The following is a 19,752-nucleotide window of genomic DNA, read 5'->3' on the forward strand; positions in this document are numbered from 1 at the left end:
CACATTTTGAATCCAAAATCTTCGCAATTTTCCACCAACCACCCCCTAAGAAAACAGCACGACACCCCCGCCCCCTGAGCAGGCAGCGCCCCCTCACTCACCTAACCCAGCTTTTGTAACCCAGACTGGAACGGATTCTGGTCTGGACGAGAACCAGCTGTGAGTCCGGTCCGGACCGGGAGGCGGCAGCGGTTCCGGAGGTTCAGACGGTCTGTGTCGGCGAGGAAGAGGAGAATGAGGAGGACGTGAAGCGCATCTTGATCCTCCGCAGAGCCGAGTCCCGGACTGCACAGATCCTCTACTGAGGTGAGGAACCACTATGCTAAGAAAAAAGAAACCCGAGTGACAGACCCCACTCAGGAGGGGACCAGAACCCGAGAGAGCTGGGCTAATTTCATTTGACTGGTCCAGAGAAGAGTTTTTGAATTATATCACACATTCAGTTTTCTCGCTGTGTCGCTGTTTAAAAACGTGATTTGATTTAAACACATGAACTTTCCACAGTAACAAACTGTAACAGGCCTGATCACATTTTGAGACTAATCATCCTCTAATCAATTTTAATCACGCGCTACACAGAGTGGGACCTCCTCCCTCCCGTGGGCTAACATTCTACAGTATAGACGATCTTTGGTTAACGATCCTACTGCATATGACCGAAAATAATTCAGTACTTTTTTAATTATGAAAAGAACAAACGCTTTGTCTACATCAGGTTTATTAGTCATGTCTGACATTTCTATTCCTACAAATATAAAGAGTTTGGTTTGTTTCTGGGTTCCTACCTAACTTGTTTCTCCCCGGTCATTTTAGGCAGCTGGACCGAAGCAACATGACCACCGCCACAGAAAACAGGGCTGCGGAAGTCGAAGGTGGGACAGAAGGTGAAGAAAGACTCCAGGTGTTAAAGGGTAAGATATCTGGTACATGTAGTTTATTTCACCTGCGCCACTTTCTGACGTTTGATGTGATTTTGGTGCGTTTTCTCTCTGAGGTCACAGTCAAGTCGACCTCCGCTGACACACCAGACTCCATTTAAAAATCTGCCAATTTAATGTGTATTCACTCACCGAGAATAACTGACCTGAGGCAAATGCCAAATATCACTGTGCCGAATTTATAGATTCCTCGGGCACGTATTCTGTCTGTTTAGTGTTAAAATACACGTTGTTCGTTAAATATGTCTGTTTTAGAACAGTAGGTTGTGTTCTCTCTTATCTAAAATAGTCTCCGTAAATTGCTCAAAATGGCAGTGGAGTTTGGCCTAGTGCCATATGTACCTGGGTATTATTTTATTTTCTTCAGGACAGGTCCGTCAGTAGTTAGTGTCGTAAATCGTGTCACCTTCCCACTCCAGATTTCACAGATTCACTCAGACTGAACATGTTTATCAGATTCTTGGGGCTCAGGGTCTCACCTGGCTCAGCTGACTCACCTGGGCTCCTGTGTGCAGGTGCAGCGTTCCTGACCACGGTGGCGGCTGCAGGGATGGTCGCAGGATTCGGCTCCACGTTAGCGTTGGCTAAGAAGAAAAGCCCAGAGTGGTTTAATAAGGTGCACATGATTATTTACAGTTAATAAGATTTAAATCTTCATGTTCGTGTTTCTTTCTGTGAGATAGTTACATCTTTGTTCCATCGGACTGAAGCTGATCCTTCATCAAATCCATTAACAGAGTTTCCAGCAATTATTTACTTTATTACAGATGAAAAAACCTCCATAAACCCAGAGAAACCAGAGGCTGCAGAACTTCATTCAGAATCCTGCTGTTTTTCAGTTTCCTTCAGTGTCAGTGATCAGGGACAGGTGTCTGTGCACCCATGGGTGCACTGCAAACAGCAGCTGAATGTGAACAGTTTCAGGTTAATTAACTGAAGTTGTGACTGCAGCCAGAAGGTTTTTAGTATTTCAGTCAATAAGTCACTTGGCAGCTGATGCAAACAGGAAATGTCTGAGCCTCAGACTAAAACCAGAGTCACAACAGAAACTGTCACTGGTTTATTTTCATTTTCAAATATATTCTACACAATTTTACTGTAAATTTCAGTTTTATATGTTTATATGGAGAAGAGGTCTCCTGCTGTTTTTACCAAAGTGTGGGGGTGTTTCTAACCAGATATCTGGACTTTGACCTCTGACCTTCCAGGCAGCATTAGAGTGTCAGCAGCAGTTGAGTGTTTTTATTTTAATTTCCTGCCTCTCGTTCCTCTTCAGGGCGTCGTATCGACGGCGGCAGCCCCGGAGAGTGGAGCGTCTCTGGCTCTCCGAGCTCTGGGCTGGGGGTCCCTGTTCGCCTGGTGTGGGGTCGGTCTGCTAAGTGTCGGCGTGTGGAAAGTCCTCGGCGTCCACAGCGTACGTATCAGTGTCATAATACGGGAGTCTGGAAATAATAAAATGTGTTAAATATTTGTCAAAGTCGATCATTTGCAGAAGAGTTGGAATATTTCAGTCAGTTGTTCAACTGCAAACCAAACTTGAAATATTCGTAAAACTTTGAGCCTGAAGTCAAAATGTTTAAAGGGAACAGTTTCCTCACATTGTCCGTCAGTTTTCAGAGTTCAGACAGAAGATGCAGTCCTTCTTCCCGACCATCCCAAAAACTGCAGGGGCCACAGCTGGATCTGAACCTCTGGACTGGGATTCTGTCTTCAAGTCCAAGTGACTTTTGCTGGAGGATCCAACGAGCAGGGACTCTGAGCTCGTCGGACTGTTTCTGTTTTCTCTGGGGAATCCTCTGGACCAGTTCGGTCCCATTCTGGTTCCCGGCATTGCTCCTGGTGGCTCAGACTGAACAGACGTCAGGGTCCACATGTCAGCTTTGAATTTCTTTTTCCAAAATCAGCTGCAGAGTTTAGACAAATACAAGTCTGAGCGGACGAGGACTTCTCCATCCAAGACCGACAGAACCATCACACAGCCGGATCATGTGAAGCCGTGCAGCCTGGAACTCAAACTGTTCTCAGCAGTGTTCTAGTCGTAGGAACGTTTTGTGAATAACATTAAAATGTTTCCAGAAACAAAACTGCACAATTTTTAGGACATGAATGTTTGAAGAGAGAATCTGTAAAAAATATGGTAAAGGTTTTGAAAACACCAGAAAAAAACATAAATATAATAAAGTTCAGGAAGTTCAGTCTGATTCTGTCTCTGTGTGAATTAAAGCAAAGTTCTGGTACTGGTGTTGGGTCTAAAAATGTCCCATGATCCTGTGAAAGCATCAGGAAAATCATTTAAATGCAAACTGTTAAACCTGAGTAGTTTGCCAAAGCGGAGTCTGGTTTGATTAAACTGGACTCAAACTGGTTTTCGCTTCAGCTGAAACAAAGAAAGTCTGACTTGTGTCTTTTGCTCTTTTGAAATATTGTGTAACTGTGGTTCTTTGGATTTGGCTGATATTCTAACACCACCAGCTCAAAGCACCGTTCAACCTCATTGCACTTGGGTCTGACAAAGTCCAACTTACACCGAGTCTGAGATGTCCCTAACAGGCCACCGTCCAGAGAAGAACCTCTCAGATTTTCTTCAATGCTGTCTGAGGGCATTCTGGGAAATGTAGGACGCAGCCATGAATTAAAAGTAAATGAGGCTGGTTGATTTAGCAGAACAGCAGAGACCTGATGTGGAGACAAACAGGAGGTGAAGGGCAGAAAACCAACATCTTCAAAAACAGGTCTGGAAAAGTTGCTGAACGTGTCGAGTGAAACACACGTGCTAACATTAGTTTGTGGTTTCAACGTGTCAGGGACGGACCGGACCAGGGCGCCGGGCCGGTCACAAGGTGAACTCTGGCCCACAATGTTAGCATTCAACCTTAGCATTAGCAGAGGTGGGATCATGTCATTTGGTTTTGCTAAACAGAAGTTGAACAAGTCCCAGGACCAAAGTCAGGACCGATAACCTGTCTAGACTTCAAGTCTCGAGCCAAGACCTAACAAGTACCAAGTCAAGACCAAAAGTCAAGTACACATAAAGAACTACAAGTCCAGAGTCAAGGGCAAACTTACGATCTACAAGTTTCAGGTCAAGCCCGAAGTCTAGATCCACTACAAAAGCACTAAGTCCTAGATCAAGACCCAGGTGAAGAACAAGTCCTAGGTCTGGATCTACAGGTTTTCTGACCTGTGACTCGAGGCACCCTGGGTGTGAAGACTATTTGGTTCTTGGTGAAGTGCAGAGACTGTTTGAGCCTCAGAGCTGCAGGCCTTTGGATTCTGGATTAAGCTAATGAACCAGATTTTTGAGTGGACCTCCATCCAGACTCACAAAACCAGCCCAGAGCTGCATTCACAGTGCTCAACCAGAGTTCATGTACGTTTATTCTTGAACATGTTGTGGAACATATAAAGATCTCATACTGAAGAAACATCGTCTGTCAAATCAAACAGGAGGCGTTCTGGATGTAGAGATTTTCTTTTTCTCTCTTTACATTTGTTATAACCGTTTCTGAAGTCGCGTCAGCGACGTGATGAGTACAGTCCCGCTCCCCCGACTTCCTGTACATACAGTCTGTTAAATCAAACGCACCCTCCCAGATCAGACCCCATTAACCGTCCGGAAACTGAGGCATTTTCCTTAAATACAGAAAAAAATGGTCTTCGCCTGCTGGGAAGAGGAACTAACTTCCGGTGAGCAGAGATGTGATTATAAATGATGAAGGTTAATTCGTTACCAGCTACTGTCACCGAGTCAAATGTACATCGTCTATTTACAGGAGGATGATGGGAAACTCAGATGTAGTTGGTGGCAGAGACATAAAAACGCAGCCCCCCCACCCCTCCACCCCACCCCTTGGCTTGATACTGTTGTGGTTCTGCAAAATACTGATGGTCGAACTGCAGATGGTCAAATAATTCACATTTAGAGTAACAAACGTATTGCACCAGAACAAAGTACATGACTGAACATCAGTGTTTCTTCTGTCATAGCACATGAGAAAAGAGAGAGGCCTATCTACAACATGAGTCACTATTTAAATTAATCAGAGCCCCCCCCACATCCAGAAACAGAAAGACCACGACTGTTTAAAAACATCAAGAGAGCCAGAACCCGAGCGCTCGCCACCGTCACACTTTGGTTAAAACAAAACGAAACAAACTGACGAAAGAATAAAAAATTAAAAATACAAGTATTAAATATTTTTGTATTAAAATTACTTAAAAATCCCAAATAAACATTTGTGGATGGAGCCGAGAAGCTATATATATTCTATATATATTCATTTGTATGTAAAAACATTTGTGTTCTGTTCTTTAAATAAAAATATAATAGGAGCCAGTTCATCACGAGGGCGGAGCTGCTTCCAGCGCCACTGAGCATGCTCCGTGGCGGCGTTTGTGTCACGAGCGGCCAATTTTAAAGAGTACTTCAGACATGATGGCCGCCACCGAGGAGTTGAGCGCGGCCGACAGCGAGATGTCCAGCAGCCGGCTCTCGTACAGAACAAACTCCGTCCGGTTCTCCTCCACCCTCGCCATGGCCAGCAGCGCTCTGGCGGCGCGGCACATCATGTTGATGCTGGGCGGCTCCGGCGGTGCGGCGGCGTGCAGCAGGCTGTGTGGATTCTGCTGATACTGAGCCATGGCCACGCTGTCCTCCAGGAAGCCGATCAGAGTTCCCACGCTGCCCTTCTGCAGGGTAATGGCCCTCGCCACCGTGGGGTCGCCCTGCGCCAGGTTGGACAGCACGGCCACCGCCATCTCCCGACACACCTGGCTCTTCCTCTCGCTGATCAGGCGCACCAGCGTAGAAAAGAGCTTCTGCTGGCGGCTGAAGGGCGGCGTGGCGAGCAGCAGGTCCACGTTGCAGTCCTGGATGCTCAGCTTGCACAGACACTCCAGCACCAGTCTCTGGGGCGTGAGCGAGGAGAAGCCGCCCGCCGACAAGAACGGGTCCTGGGCCTCGGCGGACGGACACACCATCCAGTGCAGCAGCCCGTCCAGGATGGGCAGGCAGATGCTCTCGGTGTACAGCGACAGGTCCAGCTGGCCCGAGATGTTGGCCAGCGTCACCAGGGTGTTCTCCCTGAGCGCCGCCAGGCAGTCCCACCACCACTCGTCCCGGCTGCAGGCCAGACCCTGCTCCTCCTCCCGTTGGTAGGTGGGCGTCGTCCGTTTTCTGCGGGGGTGGTGGTGGTGCAGCAGCACGAGGCGGCCCAGAATCAGCACCAGCCCGGGGTTCCGCGACATGTCGGCGTCGTTGCCGGGGACGAAGGAGAGGCCGCGCACGATGTTGGAGATGCAGATGCAGCGTTTGGCCAGAGCGTCCTGCCAGGCCTCGGCCGTGGACAGCGGAGCCTCGTCCCAGCAGCGCGGCTCGTCCTCCAGCAGGCTGAAGGGACTCTGGGCCTCGTCGCCGTGAGCCGGTGACCTCTGACCTCTGTCTGACAGGGAGCCTGGCAGCAGAACACAAAGAACAAAGTCAGAGCAGAGACTTGGCCACTGAAAGGCTGCAGAGCACCACCCGGTGGTGTAGGCCTGGTACTACAACAGACCACACCAGTACCAGAACTTGTTTACTGGTGTCTGAGATCAACACAAACAAATACAATAAACAGATTCCCCGTTTACCTTGTGGTTCTGGTGGTGCTTCCTCCCCAGGTGGGGTCTTCTCCACACTTCCCTCCGCCTGCTCCCTGCCCTCACCTCCTTCCTCCCTCGCCTGACTCCTCCCCTCATCTCCTCCCCCCCTCTCCGCTCGCTCCATTGGGTTGGGGGGCGTGAAGTCTCCTGCCTGAGGCTCGAAGTGCGTCTGGATGTGAGCAGTGGAGTCTCCACCTCCAGCCTTCCAGTGTAGAAGGCCGCTGATGAAGCCATTGGGTCGGCTGAGCTGCGCCCAGCGCTCCTCCACCTCCTCCCACTGCCCCCCCCTCTCCTCCACCCTGATTGGCAGCTTGTCATACTTGCTGGCCTGTTGTGGGCGGGGCTCTTGCCGCTCCTGGTGCTCCTCCTTTAACTCCACCTCCTCTGTGACCACAGGAGCACCGTCTTTCGGCTCCTCCTCAGCACTGATGTTGGGTGCAGCTGTGAGTACCGGTGGCGTCTCCTCCACCTCCACCAATGGCCTCCTCAGTAACCTCTGCTCCTCCGCTGACTGCCCGTTGGACTCGGGGGCGATGGCAGGCAGCTCCTTCAGCACCTCCTCCTCAGACGGTTCAGGCAGGGGCCTCAGCAGGGGCCTCTGGCCCTCGGCTCCTACCTCATACTCCTCCAGGATGCCGAAGATCTGGATGAGGCAGCGGCGGTAATACTCCACGATGAGCTCCAGGAATCCAGGCAGCTGCAGGAGGACAGAAGGAGGAGTCAGAAAAACGTCCATGACACGTGAGAAACTGTCTTCGCTTCATCTGTTGGGACCGACCGCTCATTCACAGTTAACACAGAAACAAACGTTTGTTACCACTCGGACACATCGAAGCTCAAATGGGTCATGATTCGTCTCCTTGTCCCGCCTGCTGTTTTGGTGTGTGGGCGCCGTCCTGGACGCCGACAAAACCATCAGTGAGCGTCTGTTTACACAGTGACACTTCATGTCACCATTTAGCCGTCCTCTGCTGACAAAGGATCATGGGATATGGGACAGGTGTAAACAGATGTTCACTGGTGGTTTTGTCGCAGTACAGGACGGTGCCCACGCACAGACCCAGGATCAAACAGCGGCTCAGGGCCCAGTGCGGAGACTACAGAACAACGAACGAGTTGTCGTGTGTCAGGATGGCGTGAGTGTCTGACCTGTGTCAGGCTGAAGGAGCCCACTGTGCTGTCGTCATACAGCAGGATGTTGATGGTGTCCAGAGCCCAGGTGCTCTCTGCTAATAGGCCGGACTTCAGTGACATCATCACCCGCCACGCCTCTGGGGTCCCTGATTGGACAAGAGTCAGAGTTACTGAGAGTCCGCACACAGAGCGGTGCGTGTGTGGAAGTGCCGTGGGCTGTGGGTCTGACCTGTGTCCTTGGCGGTGAGCCGGCGCCGAGGCTTCAGTTTGGGGGGCGTGGCCTCCACAGAGCTGGAAGGGAAGTTGACCTCCCTGTGGATGAGGGGGAGGCCCTGAGAGGGTGGGGGGCCTGGGGGGACACCAGGGAGCCCAGGTTTCTTCATAGAGGGCAGGTAGGGGGCGCTGTTGGGGGACAGAGAGCCCCCCATAGGCCGGGGGAAGGAGGAGGGGCTGTGAGAGCGGGCCACATGATTAGGGACAGTGGGCGTGGCCTGGAAGGAGGAGGGGGGCTGTCTGGATGGGAGGGGGGGTATGGAGGGGGAAGAGGCGGAGGAGGAAGAGGAGTGCGAGGGATATGGCGGCTGGCGCTGGCCTGGATGACTTGGGGGCCATTGGCTGTCCTGGGGGGCCCTGCCCTCCTGGTCGTCCCCCCGGTTCATGCTGGGGTAGGGGGGCCCCTGGCCCTGCCGGCTGTACGCATAGCTCATGTCTGTCCTGGGGTGCCACATGTTGGCCTGTGGCCCCTCCCCGGGGCCCCCAGACACGGAGGCCGTTCCAGAGCCCATCATGCTGTGCTGCGGGGGCCCCTGACGGTCTCTGCTGTACGGATATGGGTACTGGCTCTGAACCGGGCGCCGTTCAGGACCCATGTATCCCCCTCCTCCGCCATAGGGGCCGAACATGTCGGGCTGCTGAGAGCCATACTGCTGCATGCCGAACCCCTCCCCCTCATGGCGCTTAGAGGGCGGGTACATCCCCTCCATGGGACGCTTGTAGCCCTGCAGACACAGACACAGACTGAGGAGCTGGACTAGGACCTGGTCCGGTTCTTCATCAGGACACTAGACACTAGTTTTAGTTTTATGGAAACTCATCTAAACCTCGTGTGGATCATTTAGTAACTGTGCTTCTATTTTCCTCACAGTTGAATCAGGCTTTTAAAGGTAACCATGGTAACTAGCCAACCCAAGAGCTGATTGGTCAGGACACAGACAAATTGTGATGCTGGATAAACTGGATGGATCTTAATACGGACTTGAAAAATCCCTTCAATCCTTAAATCTCTGGCAAAGCAGGACGTGACGTTCATTTTGCAGCTTGAATACTCACCTGCTGCTGAGGGTACAGGGGCTGATGGGAACTGTAGGCCATGCTGTGAGGATACTGCTGTCCATACCCGTCATGTCCATGCCTGAGGAGAGGGGGCGTTGTCAGTCAAACTTTATTTACACATTGTGTGAAGGCACAATGTAAAAATATTTTCTCCTCTCACCTCTGGAGGGGGTACCTGTTGGTGGGGTACATGCCGCCCTCGTTCCCAGATGGACCCATGCTGTTCTGGCCCCCTGGGGGCACCATGCCTCCCTCCGGACCCATGACATGGTCTGGCCTGCAGGACACACACACACACATCAGGGGTTTTCCATGTCACTGCCACCTCAGAGCTTTTACCGAATAAGCTCACAACATTATTTCCAGACAAACTTCACATTAGAGTCAAAAGGTCAAAACAAAAACATTTGTATTTATTTTCAGAAAAATAATGTCTCTGCCACAAAGGTGAACTATTTACACGTTTTCTGCAGTGACCAAACTCATGTTTGGGGCATTGGACATGTATGATATAGAATCACCTGAATCTAAAGTTCTGGTGGACCCAAATTAACAGTCTTAGTCTGAAGCAGGTTTTCCTCCTGATGCATAATGTGCCTTCACCGCAATGATTCACCCACTGAAGCCGAGACACTTAAAGGCACAGCACAACAAACTTGGCTTTCAGTGGTGCATCTCACCTCCGCTCGAATCCGGGCCCATAGGGGTACTGGGGTCTGGGGCCCATCCCTGTCAGGGGCCCAGCAGGTGGCCCGTGGGTGTACATGTCCTGCATGGCACCACTGGGCATCTGACCGGGACCGAAGGCCTCGCCAGGGCCTGGACCTGAAGAGGGACAGGAAAGGACACATCGTTTGATTTGGTAAAAATAAAGAACGAACTGCTCAGAATCATAAAAACCTCCAATAACACAGATGAACTTTGTTCACTGTATTAACTTTTGCCCACAGGAGGATGCTGCCAAATGCTCAGTGCTGATGTAACGCAGGTGTAAGACATGTGAGCAGGTTCATATCTGCAGCAGCGTCTGTTGTGCCTGAGAATAAGGCCACTGGCCACCAGGAGGCAGCACAGAGCAGAAGTCGATGTGCTCCTCAGGGCCACACAGCTCCCGGGTCTCTCCCGGGTCTCTCCAGGTTAACTGGTGTCCTGGGTGGAAACTGGTCCCTGGCAGCTGTGGCAGACGCAGCCTTACACAAACATCACATCAGACAGCGACATTAGCCTGCTGAGACCTGGATCTTGTTTTCAAACACACTCCCCTGAATACGACTGACTCAGCGATTTGCTCCAATCTCAGCGTAAACACCCAGAAGAGTTTTTCTTCTCCTCGTGCTTGTCTGATTAATTACCACAGAGATGACGCAAAAAATATAGGAAATGTGATCAACCAGCCATCGCTGCTGTTGCATCTCATTTCACGATCCGAGTACCAGGAGACAGTTTCCTCCGTCTTCTGCAACTGTTTATTCAGCAAGAAAACAAAGCTGAAAATGTAAAATTCAAATTCTCAAAGGCGATAAAACACACATCACCTCTTCACAGGTTTCTTAAGTCAACGTGGACATTTAGTGATTTTAGACAGCACAGTTGTCCCCTCTCACCTTTCCTCGCCGCCCCGTACAGCTCCTTGTTGGCATCGTACTGTATCCTCATAGACGGGTCTGGACCTCCTCCCTGTGGGAAGGGGGCACCGCCGGGCCCCGGGCCTCGCTTGCCGTGGAAAGCCGGGTCGCTGCCTTCAGAGAACGGATCCTGGACACTCACTCCCCCAATGTTTCTGAGAGGGAACCACAGCAGAAAGTGAGGAGCGGCAGGTAGAAAGGAGCACACACCTGAGGGATGTTGAACCTTTGAGCTGCACCTTAACAAAAGCTGCTGAAACAGCTGTGATGGTTCCAGATGCACTTTATGATCCAGATGTTATTGTTTACCAGGTGAATTAACATGTAAGCCCCTCCCCTACCTGTTTCCTGTCTGGGGGCCCATCTGGCTATGGGGGGTGGAGGCAGGGGTCGGGGGCTTCAGGTCTCCAGGGGCCTCGGTGAGGGAGCTGCTGCTGGACTGAGGGGTGTTGGGGCCCTGCAGGGAGCCTGAGTTAGCTGCAGAAACACAGACCAGATAGAAACCCGCTGAGTGCACGTCATGGAGCTACAGATTTTCAGTTTGATTCAATTTTACGAATAAGGTGCCAGTAATTCACAGAGGAACACCCTACAGGTCCCTCTAGAACTGCACTGTTTTGGTTTTATCGGCTCCACCTTCTTCTTTCTGTCTTTCTGGGACCAGTCGCTTTTTGGAGAACAGCAAAGACCAGATCATATCAGCAGGGGTTTCCTGCAGATTTTATTAACATGACACTTTTCAAAATAAAGTTTCAAAAAGAAAAAGAAAGGAAAAAAGAAAGTAGGTAAAGTCAGGTAAAGACAGAGCTCAGGCCTCTAATACAACAACCACAACAGAAAATAATAAAACTGTAGGAGTCTCCTGTCCTGCAGTCCTACCCTGCAGGACGGACCAAGTGAAGCAGGATCATAAGTTTTACTCAGTAAAATATCAGAGTCAACCCTGGTCTTAACTCGGGTTTGACCAAACATGTTCTGGCTCTGAAGAACACAGTTACTGTTATATGAGAGTGAGAGAGGCATCGTGGGAAATTAGGTCAGATTGAGGTCACTCGTGTTTACGTTCACACTCTCCTCCCCCGCCTGACAACTCACTGCTCCTCTGTTACATAACCACACTGCTGTGGCAATCTGGCTCCATTAAGGACCAGGCCACTGGCTGTGTGTGAGACTGAGTCCAGATCCCATCCAGAGACTGACAGCACCAATGAATGTGTGTGAATCCAGAACCTGGTTCAGCTTATGGGTCTGTGCCGTAGACCTCCATTGTTGTCCAAAAACTATTAAAAACCCAGCAGGGAGCCACACCGCTGACCTGGCTCACATGGTTCTTCCTCACCAACAATGGGAGGCCCGTCTGTTTCCAAAAACCAGCTCCGGGGGCTGACAGTGAATCTATTAATCAGTTTCATCATTTTGAGACAATTATGCTGCTATAAAATCAGATTTTTAGACTAGTGAGGTTTCAGTTTAATACAGCACCAGTTTCAGTAGAGTCAGTCTGTCTCAGCCTCTCATCTTCTGTGGTTCATCTAGTTTTCAGTATTTCTACTACTCATTACTTTCTAGTTCGTGTGTAGTTTGCCTTAGTAAAATGGATTTTATACACTACTACTGTTATTTTGTGGAAGTAGTGGATTCTAAACGCAGTTCAGTTCTTGTGCATCAGATCTTCACACACTTGTTTTAGTATTGACTCTCACAGTTCAGGTTACAGGTCGTTCAATTCCTTCCTCACCTGGGGAGGGGGGCTGGATTTTGGCCTGGAGTGACGGTGGTTTCTTGGTGTCCCCAGCAGGTCCCATGGCCTCAGGTGGAGGCTCCTCCCCCCGCTCCACCTTACACTCGTAGGCAAACAGGTACTGGATGTACTGTTTCTTCAGAGAACTGGCCGAGCTGCTGGACGTCCCCACGTTCAGCAGGGACGACAGCTCCCGCCACTTTTTATTCTTGTTCACCTGAGAGGACGAGGAAACAGGATTATGGACTAGCTGATTATTCTTGGATCAACTGCTAATCAAAGTAACTGTGACTCAAAGTCCTACATTTGGCTCCAACTAGTGATTCTCTTTATCATCTTTTTGATTATTTGCTTCATTTATCCATCATTAGTGAAAAGGTCCAGAACAGACAACACAACAAACAACAAACAAACAACAGACCGAGCGTCAGTGAAGATGAAGGAGGAGGAAGTGTAAAACGCGCTCTCACCATGGCCAGGCCTCCGATCTCTCTGACAGCCAGGTAGAGTCTGCACAGGTCCAGAGGCTTCTTCCCGACGGCGGGCAGGTTTGGGACGGGCGTCCCCCTCTCCTCCATGAAGGACAGGTAGCGGTCGACCCACAGCCTCCTCTCCGGCTCGGAGCCCATCTCGTACAGCCGGGTGATCTTCTCGCTGGTCATGGTGGCCACGCTGGACTTCTGCAGACACCGAGACATGCAGGGAACAGGTGAGGCCACAGGTGAGAGCAGGGGAGGGCTGCTCAATACCCTCCATCGATGGACAGACAGTGTGGACTAGCGAACAGGAGCAGATCTAAAGGGTTCTACGTCACGTAGATCAATTATTTGGCTTGTTCTTTTAAAAATGACAAGTGGGCGACTTGAATGTTAAACTCAATCAAAACAATGGGTGTGTGCAGTCCCACACAACAGTTACACACTGTCACAACAAGGTGAACAAAACAATGCTACCCAACCTGTCCTTGCTTTGTAGCAGCACTACAAACTGTTCAGCTGAAAGTCTTTAAGAACTTTGGGTCTGTTCTGAAACACTTTCCATTGTGCACAGATCCACTAAACAGCTTTTATCCACATCAGTCAGGTGACAGGTCTGTCAGTTTGTTAGTTCAGTTAAAGCGTTAACGTTTATTTACTCCGAGGTTCCTGGTTTTGAAACAGTCTTGGCTGAGGAGGTTGGGCAGCACTGTGGCAGGCAGGCAGCACTAACAACACAACCAGAGTCTGAGCACAGTCAGAAACCGACAGTCACCGGCACAGACGAGACTTTCTCATTAAAACAGTCCCAACACCTGGACATGGATGAAATGATTTACACTGCAGTGCACGTCCGTGACCACAGGACGCTGCATTAGGCCCTGGACACTCCGGAGGGCTTTACTGTGCACGGCAGTGGACTGCACATACAATGAGACGTGCTAATGCACAGAAACACACAGTGGAGGCTCAGCAGGGTCTGTGCCCGCAGCGTCCAGTTCAGACCTTCTGCTTACGTGCTGCTGATGTTCTGCTGTTTCACGGTGCAGCTCGTCTTTGTCGCGGTTCTTTAAAACAGAATCACCAGCAGCAGCTGCACCACTGAATCTGTTTAAATGTTCCTCCTGCTCCCGTGTGGTGTGAATGTACTTATTTTAAATCAGTCAGTCAATGCACTGTGCCCATCCATCACAGAGCTGCTGCTGAAAATATAAATGTAGCTGTGGACAAATCCGTCAGCAAGGACTGGACGTCAGCTCGAAGGTCGACGTAAAACTCGTGGGAACCTTCGCACAGCAGGACACGGATCACAGTGACTGGACCAGCACACATCATCGTTTCATTTTCATATTTTCTGGCACAGAGCTCCGAGCCGTGACTCTGGACAAGAAAACACCCTTTGTGTGAAAATCATCAGCAGGGATCTGCCCTGAACTAGACCTGGGCTTTGTCAGACAGTCTGTGGGCAACGTGCACCAACAAAACCTCCTGTTGTTTTAAATGAGAAAGTCTCATAGTAAATATGTTAAAAATCATATTATGGTGCAAAACATCTACACTGAAAACCAGCTTTGGACTTTGATATTAAAAAAAACAAAACAATAAAAACACAAGCACAATGCTGCTCGTCCAATGAAAACCTTTCATTTCCAAAAGTCACATTTCGTGACTGAGAAAATCACAGAACAACAGCTGCATAATTTCCTACAGGAATCTTTGGGATTGGGTCGATAAACAACCTGAACTGGACATGAAAACTAAAAGGCTGCGTCCACATCCCAGCTGCGGTTTCCCTCCAGTGACCTGATGTTCCCTCAGTGTGAACAGACCAAACCAGATCTGGTCCACCTGCATATGTGGTCCTAGATCTGATTCCTGTCCGATGTGTGAGTGTGCGAGCATCGTCAGAACGGTCAGATCGGAATCCATGTGGTCGTTTTACCGTCTCCCTCCTCTGCACATGTCGCCTGTCGTCATCGTTCAGTGTGGGAAACATCAACATGGAGGAGGGGGGGCAGTGGAGAGACCAGGACGCTTCACATTGGTTGGACTTTTATGGAGAAGCTCCTGATGGAGCCAAACTGGAAGGAACATATGGGAACCCAGCAGCTTTGGAGGAGACTGAGCACAAATGATGTTGTTGTTGTTACATGTCCCTGACACACACAGCGGATCTGATGGGAACAGCAGGACACTCTGGGATGTGGACGCAGCCGAAGACTAATAGCAACAAAATCTGGAGCTATGAGGTTTTCACCCTTCAGCAGCAGAACAGGGCTCTACGGTGACAAACCACATGACTGACAGAGACGCACCGTAGAGCCCTGACGATTTGAAAACACACAAAAAAATGTTGTTGTGCTTTGTGGCACTTACAGGGCTGGTCGATGACTTGGGCCAGGCGGGGCTGCTAATGCTATCACTGTCCTCCCCGTGACAGGAGGACAGACTAGCTGAGCTGGGGGACATGGGGGGGGGGGGGGGGGGCTGGGACACACACAGAGAGCTGTAGCTGTCCTGTGATACAAAACACACACACACACACACACACACACACAGAAATCATTCACACACACAAACACACACAAACAGAGCCACGTGGTGAGGGGAGATAAAATGGCCAAACACAAGCTAACAGGAAGCAGCCGGTGGTGTGTGTTCGTGTTACTCTGCAAACCCACTGAGGGACTGACAGCAACAATGACACCAACCAGCTCCAGGCGTCGCTGTGAGCAGAGACGCTGCAGTGGAACCAGAGCCTGTAAACAGTGTCGGCCGTTCTCAGAGTCTGGAGCTGGTTTTTGGAAACAGACGGGCCTCCCATTGTTGGTGAGGAAGAACCATGTGAGCCAGGTCAGCGGTGTGGCTCCCTGCTGGGTTTTTAATAGTTTTTGGACAACAATGGAGGTCTACGGCTCAGACCCATAAGCTGAACCAGGTTCTGGATTCACACACATTCATTGGTGCTGTCAGTCTCTGGATGGGGTCTGGACTCAGTAACACACACACACACACACACACACACACACACACAAAATCATCAGCCTGATCCTTTAACTTAAAAAATAAAAAATAGATAATTCTTCTTCAGTTTTCAGAGAGCAAACAAACCACGACACTCAGAGCGAACAAGCAGAAGCTCAGAAGTGAAACTGGCTTCAAACAGCAGCGTTAGCATTTAGCAGCAGGAAATGACCAGCAATGAGTAACACCCATATCTGTTTATTAATACTAATATCTGATATTTTTCAGATGGATGCATTTAGATGTCTTTCATTTTTATCTGCATATTTTCTCTTATTGTTACTGTACATTTGTTTACCAGAGCACATGATGTTCTACTGCTCCCTCAGTCTCTACTCTTTGTTTTTGCCTATTATATGTTCTACGGGTCAAATTGGATCAAATTCATGTTTCTAGGCCCGTTGGTCAGGGATGTTCCACTCTGATTAGAATATGAAGGTTTGTCCAGGTTCTAGTAAATATGAGGACGTCTGCTGAGTTTTTCCTTTAGTTTGGTTAATTTGACTCAGTGACGGTTCATGTTCACAGAGTTTGGATAGAAAAGCTACAACTCAGCACAAATCTCAGTGTTTCCTCTGTGTTACTGTTATTTTGAGTTGTACTCTAAAAAAATCTTGTTATCTGGGAAAACAGTGGAATTGTGAATTTTAACAGCCCACTGAGCTTCAGCACTTATGAGTTTCCACATTTCCTGTTGTCTCACATCTATTTTGAAGTTTCTCTGACAGCTGACATGAAGTGACATGACACCTAACCTGCACAGCGTCAAACCGTGAGCAAACCGCTTGTGCACAAAACAAAAAGCAGCAAGAATTAGCAGCGGCACAGTTTGCACTCTGGAGAAACATGACGCGTGTCGCTGTGACTTGTCGACAAAGTGCAGACACAAAGCAGCCAGTTATCGTGTGAACTCGAGACCCTGACTGCCAGACACAGATCTGTGCCGGCTGTGATCAAGGCCGACTCCACCACTGGATAATGAGGAGAGGCAAGTCAAAGGCGGCAGCGAGGAGGAGAAGTCAGAGCTTTCAAAACTCCCAAGATACTGAGCCGAGAGTGAAGCACAGAGGAAAAACAAGAAGCCACGGTGGAGGAACTCTGGCTCATGTTGGCAGGAACTGTTTATTTTGGGTTTTCTGTTACACCTCCACACCAGCCAAACCCAGACGAGATAATGACAGGTGTAACGAACACCATGCTGCTGGAAACAAACTGATCAATACTGAGACTACAACAAACACGGGTGCCAACTAGGAAGGCACAAAGAAAACAGCTCAAGGGAATGATTTTTTTTTTTTTTGTTCCTACGTGGAACAAACAGGCTCCACTGAGAAGTTGACATGTCAACGTGAATATCAGTTTTCAACAAATGCTGTTTTCTGCTCGTCTGAGTCGTTCAGGGTCAGTGTTTCTGTCACCCCTCCCCAATACGACTTCATACGATAACTAGATCTAGTTATCCATCAGCACAATATCAAATGAAACACTGAAAATGAGCTGTGGCAGGATGACGGTGCGACACGGCCTGGGTTCCTGGAACAGGTAGAAGATGCAGCTGATGACCTGATTTGGCATGAGCATGGTCAGAAGCCACTCCTTCCAAACAGACAAACAGAATCTCACCACTTCCACTCAAATCTGCATCAGTGCTGTTAAGATGCATTCCTGCACTAGCACCAGCACACGTGCACAGTTAGAGCATGCAGCAGGGCAAACATGGTGGAGCGTGAGCTCGGGTGCCTGGCAGAGCAAACAGCCACGGTGACGGCTAACACACCCACGGGGACGCACCTTAGGTTTGGGCTGTTCGGGGCCAGGGCCCACGCCCTCTTTGCTGAGCTCAACTCTCTGCTTGGCATCTGGATGAGCCCCCATCCCTTCTGCCGGCATCACCATAGGGCCTGAAACATGAACAGATCCACTGTAAGTTTCAAAAACCTCCTCTGATTCCTGCTCTGTCAAAGCGTCCGTGGGCTCTGTGGTCCAACCTGAGGGTGGGGTGCTGTAGGGGGGACCCTGTGGCGTCATCCTGCCAGAGTTGCTGCTGCCTGCTTGCTGGTTATAGGAAGCTCCAGGGCCTCCGGGACCCATTCCTCCCATCGGTGCCATGCCCGGGTAGCTGCCCTGCCTGGACACCACAGAAAACAAGGGTTTCACATTATTAGGATTATTTTTCCATGGAGAGTTTTCATGGAGGTGGCAGCTCACATGCAGGTTAGTCTGAGGAAGAAGATGATTAGAGCGATCACCTGCAGCACATGTGCAGCAACTGGAGACAGACACAGCTGAAAACACACAGAGGCAAAGAAGCCGAGACCTGAAGAGTTTCACACAAACATGGCTGGAGTTGCACATGTGCAACATCTGGGTACAGAGGGTACCATGTTGGGCAGAAAGGTCTGTCTGACTTTAGTCACGTTCAACGAATAGTTGAAAGCAGACATGGACTCAATTTCACAGGAAGAGAGACCATTTTGTTAAACTACATATATGTACATGAAGACACATGGTTAGACTGTGGACTGGGCCTAATTAGGCCTAAGCAGCTGTGGACAGAAAAGAGTCATTTCCTGATGCAGACGCAGCCTCTCTGAAGCCATGCAGGACCCGCCCGAGGGCAGGAAGTGGTCTGGTTAGTAAAACTTCCTGTGAGTTCTCTGTAGCAGAACCTGACACATACTCATCACACAGCCGTACCCATTAGACATTTTTCATCAATATTGTGTTTTGATTGTGCAAATCACACATAATAACCAATAATCGGATGTTTCTCTAGACTGGAAACAAAGAAGTCTGTCGCCCATGAAATGTTTTCTTCCTGTCTTTAGTTTTCAGACTAAACTACATTCATCTCATCAGTTTTCCTGCTCTACTGCAAATCTGCTGCTGTGTGACCTTAAAACCTGCTCCTGAAATGTTTTTGACAAAAAGCACCATAGTTGTTTTGTTCAATCAGAAGCTCCAAAGAAATTTTAGAAACCAAATACTCAAGACTCAGAGGTTTGTTAATGTGACAGGCTGTGTTTCTGTGTCTGTCTGGCTCTGCTACCAAACCTACCCATAATGCTCAGGTGGGGTCTGCAGGGTGGGGTGGGCCTGAGCGTTGGTGCCGTGCTGCGAGTGGTGTGGAGGAGGGTGAGGAAGAGGAGGGAGGAGGGTGGGGGAGAGGGTGGGTCGACCCCCGGGCCAGGACTGGTTGTGAAAGACGGGGGAACGGGTGAAAGGAGGCCTGGAAGGACGGAAGGACGGTGGAGGTTGAGATGGAACAAAAACCTTTAGTTTGGTCCAAACAACTTTTCAGCTAAACATCGAACACAAACCAACTGAGGAAGCACCGACAGGTTTCTGTCGTTCGCTCAGTCCAGGCTGAACACAAACGTTTCATAACAACAGAAATAGATTTAATACGTTTGTCGGACCTGGAGGATACAGGTTCTGTGTTGTGTCAATTGTCCTGGTTTCGTTAGGACTTACCTGCTCTGAGCGGTGGGGGCCACGGTGGATGAGGAGTTGGCACTTGACCCAACGTTGGGGCCGACCTCAGGGGGTTTGCGGCTGGAATTGGGCCCCGGAGGTCCCATGCCTTGCCCAGCAGGCTGCGGCATACCGGGGGAGGTGGGGGCCATGGCACCACCGCCAGCGGGGTAAGGTCGTCCCCCGGCGCTTGGTCCGGGGCCACGGCCTGCCGGGGTGGAAGGGCCCTGACCATGCATGGGACTGCTGGCGTTCAATCCCAGGCTGTTGGCTAAGCCAGGGCCCGGACCAGGGCCACTATAGTTGGCATTCGGGGCCCCACCGTAGTGCGGGGGCCGAGGATAGTTACCTAGAGAGGACAGGAAGGA

General features: G+C 49.9%; 2 protein-coding genes across 7 annotated transcripts in view; one reads left to right on the top strand and one right to left on the bottom strand.

Annotated features, from left to right (window-relative positions):
- Positions 1-788: 788 nt before the first annotated feature.
- Positions 789-3,139, top strand: tmem242 (transmembrane protein 242). Its single transcript, XM_026308243.1, has 4 exons — positions 789-911; positions 1,454-1,554; positions 2,215-2,352; positions 2,549-3,139. Exons 1-4 carry the CDS (start codon positions 833-835, stop codon positions 2,660-2,662), a joined length of 432 nt encoding a protein of 143 aa, XP_026164028.1. The 5' UTR covers positions 789-832; the 3' UTR covers positions 2,663-3,139.
- Positions 3,140-4,284: 1,145 nt separating this feature from the next.
- The window catches only part of arid1b (AT-rich interactive domain 1B), a 30,647-nt gene continuing 15,179 nt past the window's right edge, over positions 4,285-19,752 (bottom strand). For 4 of the 6 annotated variants that reach the window (XM_026308181.2, XM_026308178.2, XM_026308176.2 and 1 more), the window contains 16 exons: positions 19,385-19,733; positions 18,969-19,139; positions 17,899-18,038; positions 17,702-17,811; positions 15,263-15,403; positions 12,881-13,090; positions 12,408-12,627; positions 11,011-11,146; positions 10,649-10,824; positions 9,725-9,869; positions 9,205-9,321; positions 9,042-9,123; positions 7,942-8,710; positions 7,728-7,858; positions 6,567-7,275; positions 4,285-6,391 (listed from right to left, as the gene is read on the bottom strand). In XM_026308181.2, the coding sequence (XP_026163966.2) occupies positions 5,337-6,391; positions 6,567-7,275; positions 7,728-7,858; positions 7,942-8,710; positions 9,042-9,123; positions 9,205-9,321; positions 9,725-9,869; positions 10,649-10,824; positions 11,011-11,146; positions 12,408-12,627; positions 12,881-13,090; positions 15,263-15,403; positions 17,702-17,811; positions 17,899-18,038; positions 18,969-19,139; positions 19,385-19,733 (4,661 nt within the window). In that variant the 3' untranslated portion in view covers positions 4,285-5,336. The remainder of the gene's footprint in view (positions 6,392-6,566; positions 7,276-7,727; positions 7,859-7,941; positions 8,711-9,041; positions 9,124-9,204; positions 9,322-9,724; positions 9,870-10,648; positions 10,825-11,010; positions 11,147-12,407; positions 12,628-12,880; positions 13,091-15,262; positions 15,404-17,701; positions 17,812-17,898; positions 18,039-18,968; positions 19,140-19,384; positions 19,734-19,752) is intronic. The other 2 variants (XM_026308179.2, XM_026308180.2) reach the window with 2 other exon arrangements.

Source organism: Mastacembelus armatus, unplaced genomic scaffold (genome assembly GCF_900324485.2).
Source record: "Mastacembelus armatus unplaced genomic scaffold, fMasArm1.2, whole genome shotgun sequence".
Classification (NCBI taxonomy): Eukaryota; Metazoa; Chordata; class Actinopteri; order Synbranchiformes; family Mastacembelidae; genus Mastacembelus; species Mastacembelus armatus.

Excerpts from the sequence above, each read along its gene's own strand:
- tmem242 (XM_026308243.1), top strand. The coding sequence starts at position 833 with ATGACCACCGCCACAGAAAACAGGGCTGCGGAAGTCGAAGGTGGGACA. Across the intron at positions 912-1,453 it reads AAGACTCCAGGTGTTAAAGG|GTGCAGCGTTCCTGACCACG; the intron begins GTAAGATATCTG and ends TCCTGTGTGCAG. Across the intron at positions 1,555-2,214 it reads GCCCAGAGTGGTTTAATAAG|GGCGTCGTATCGACGGCGGC; the intron begins GTGCACATGATT and ends GTTCCTCTTCAG.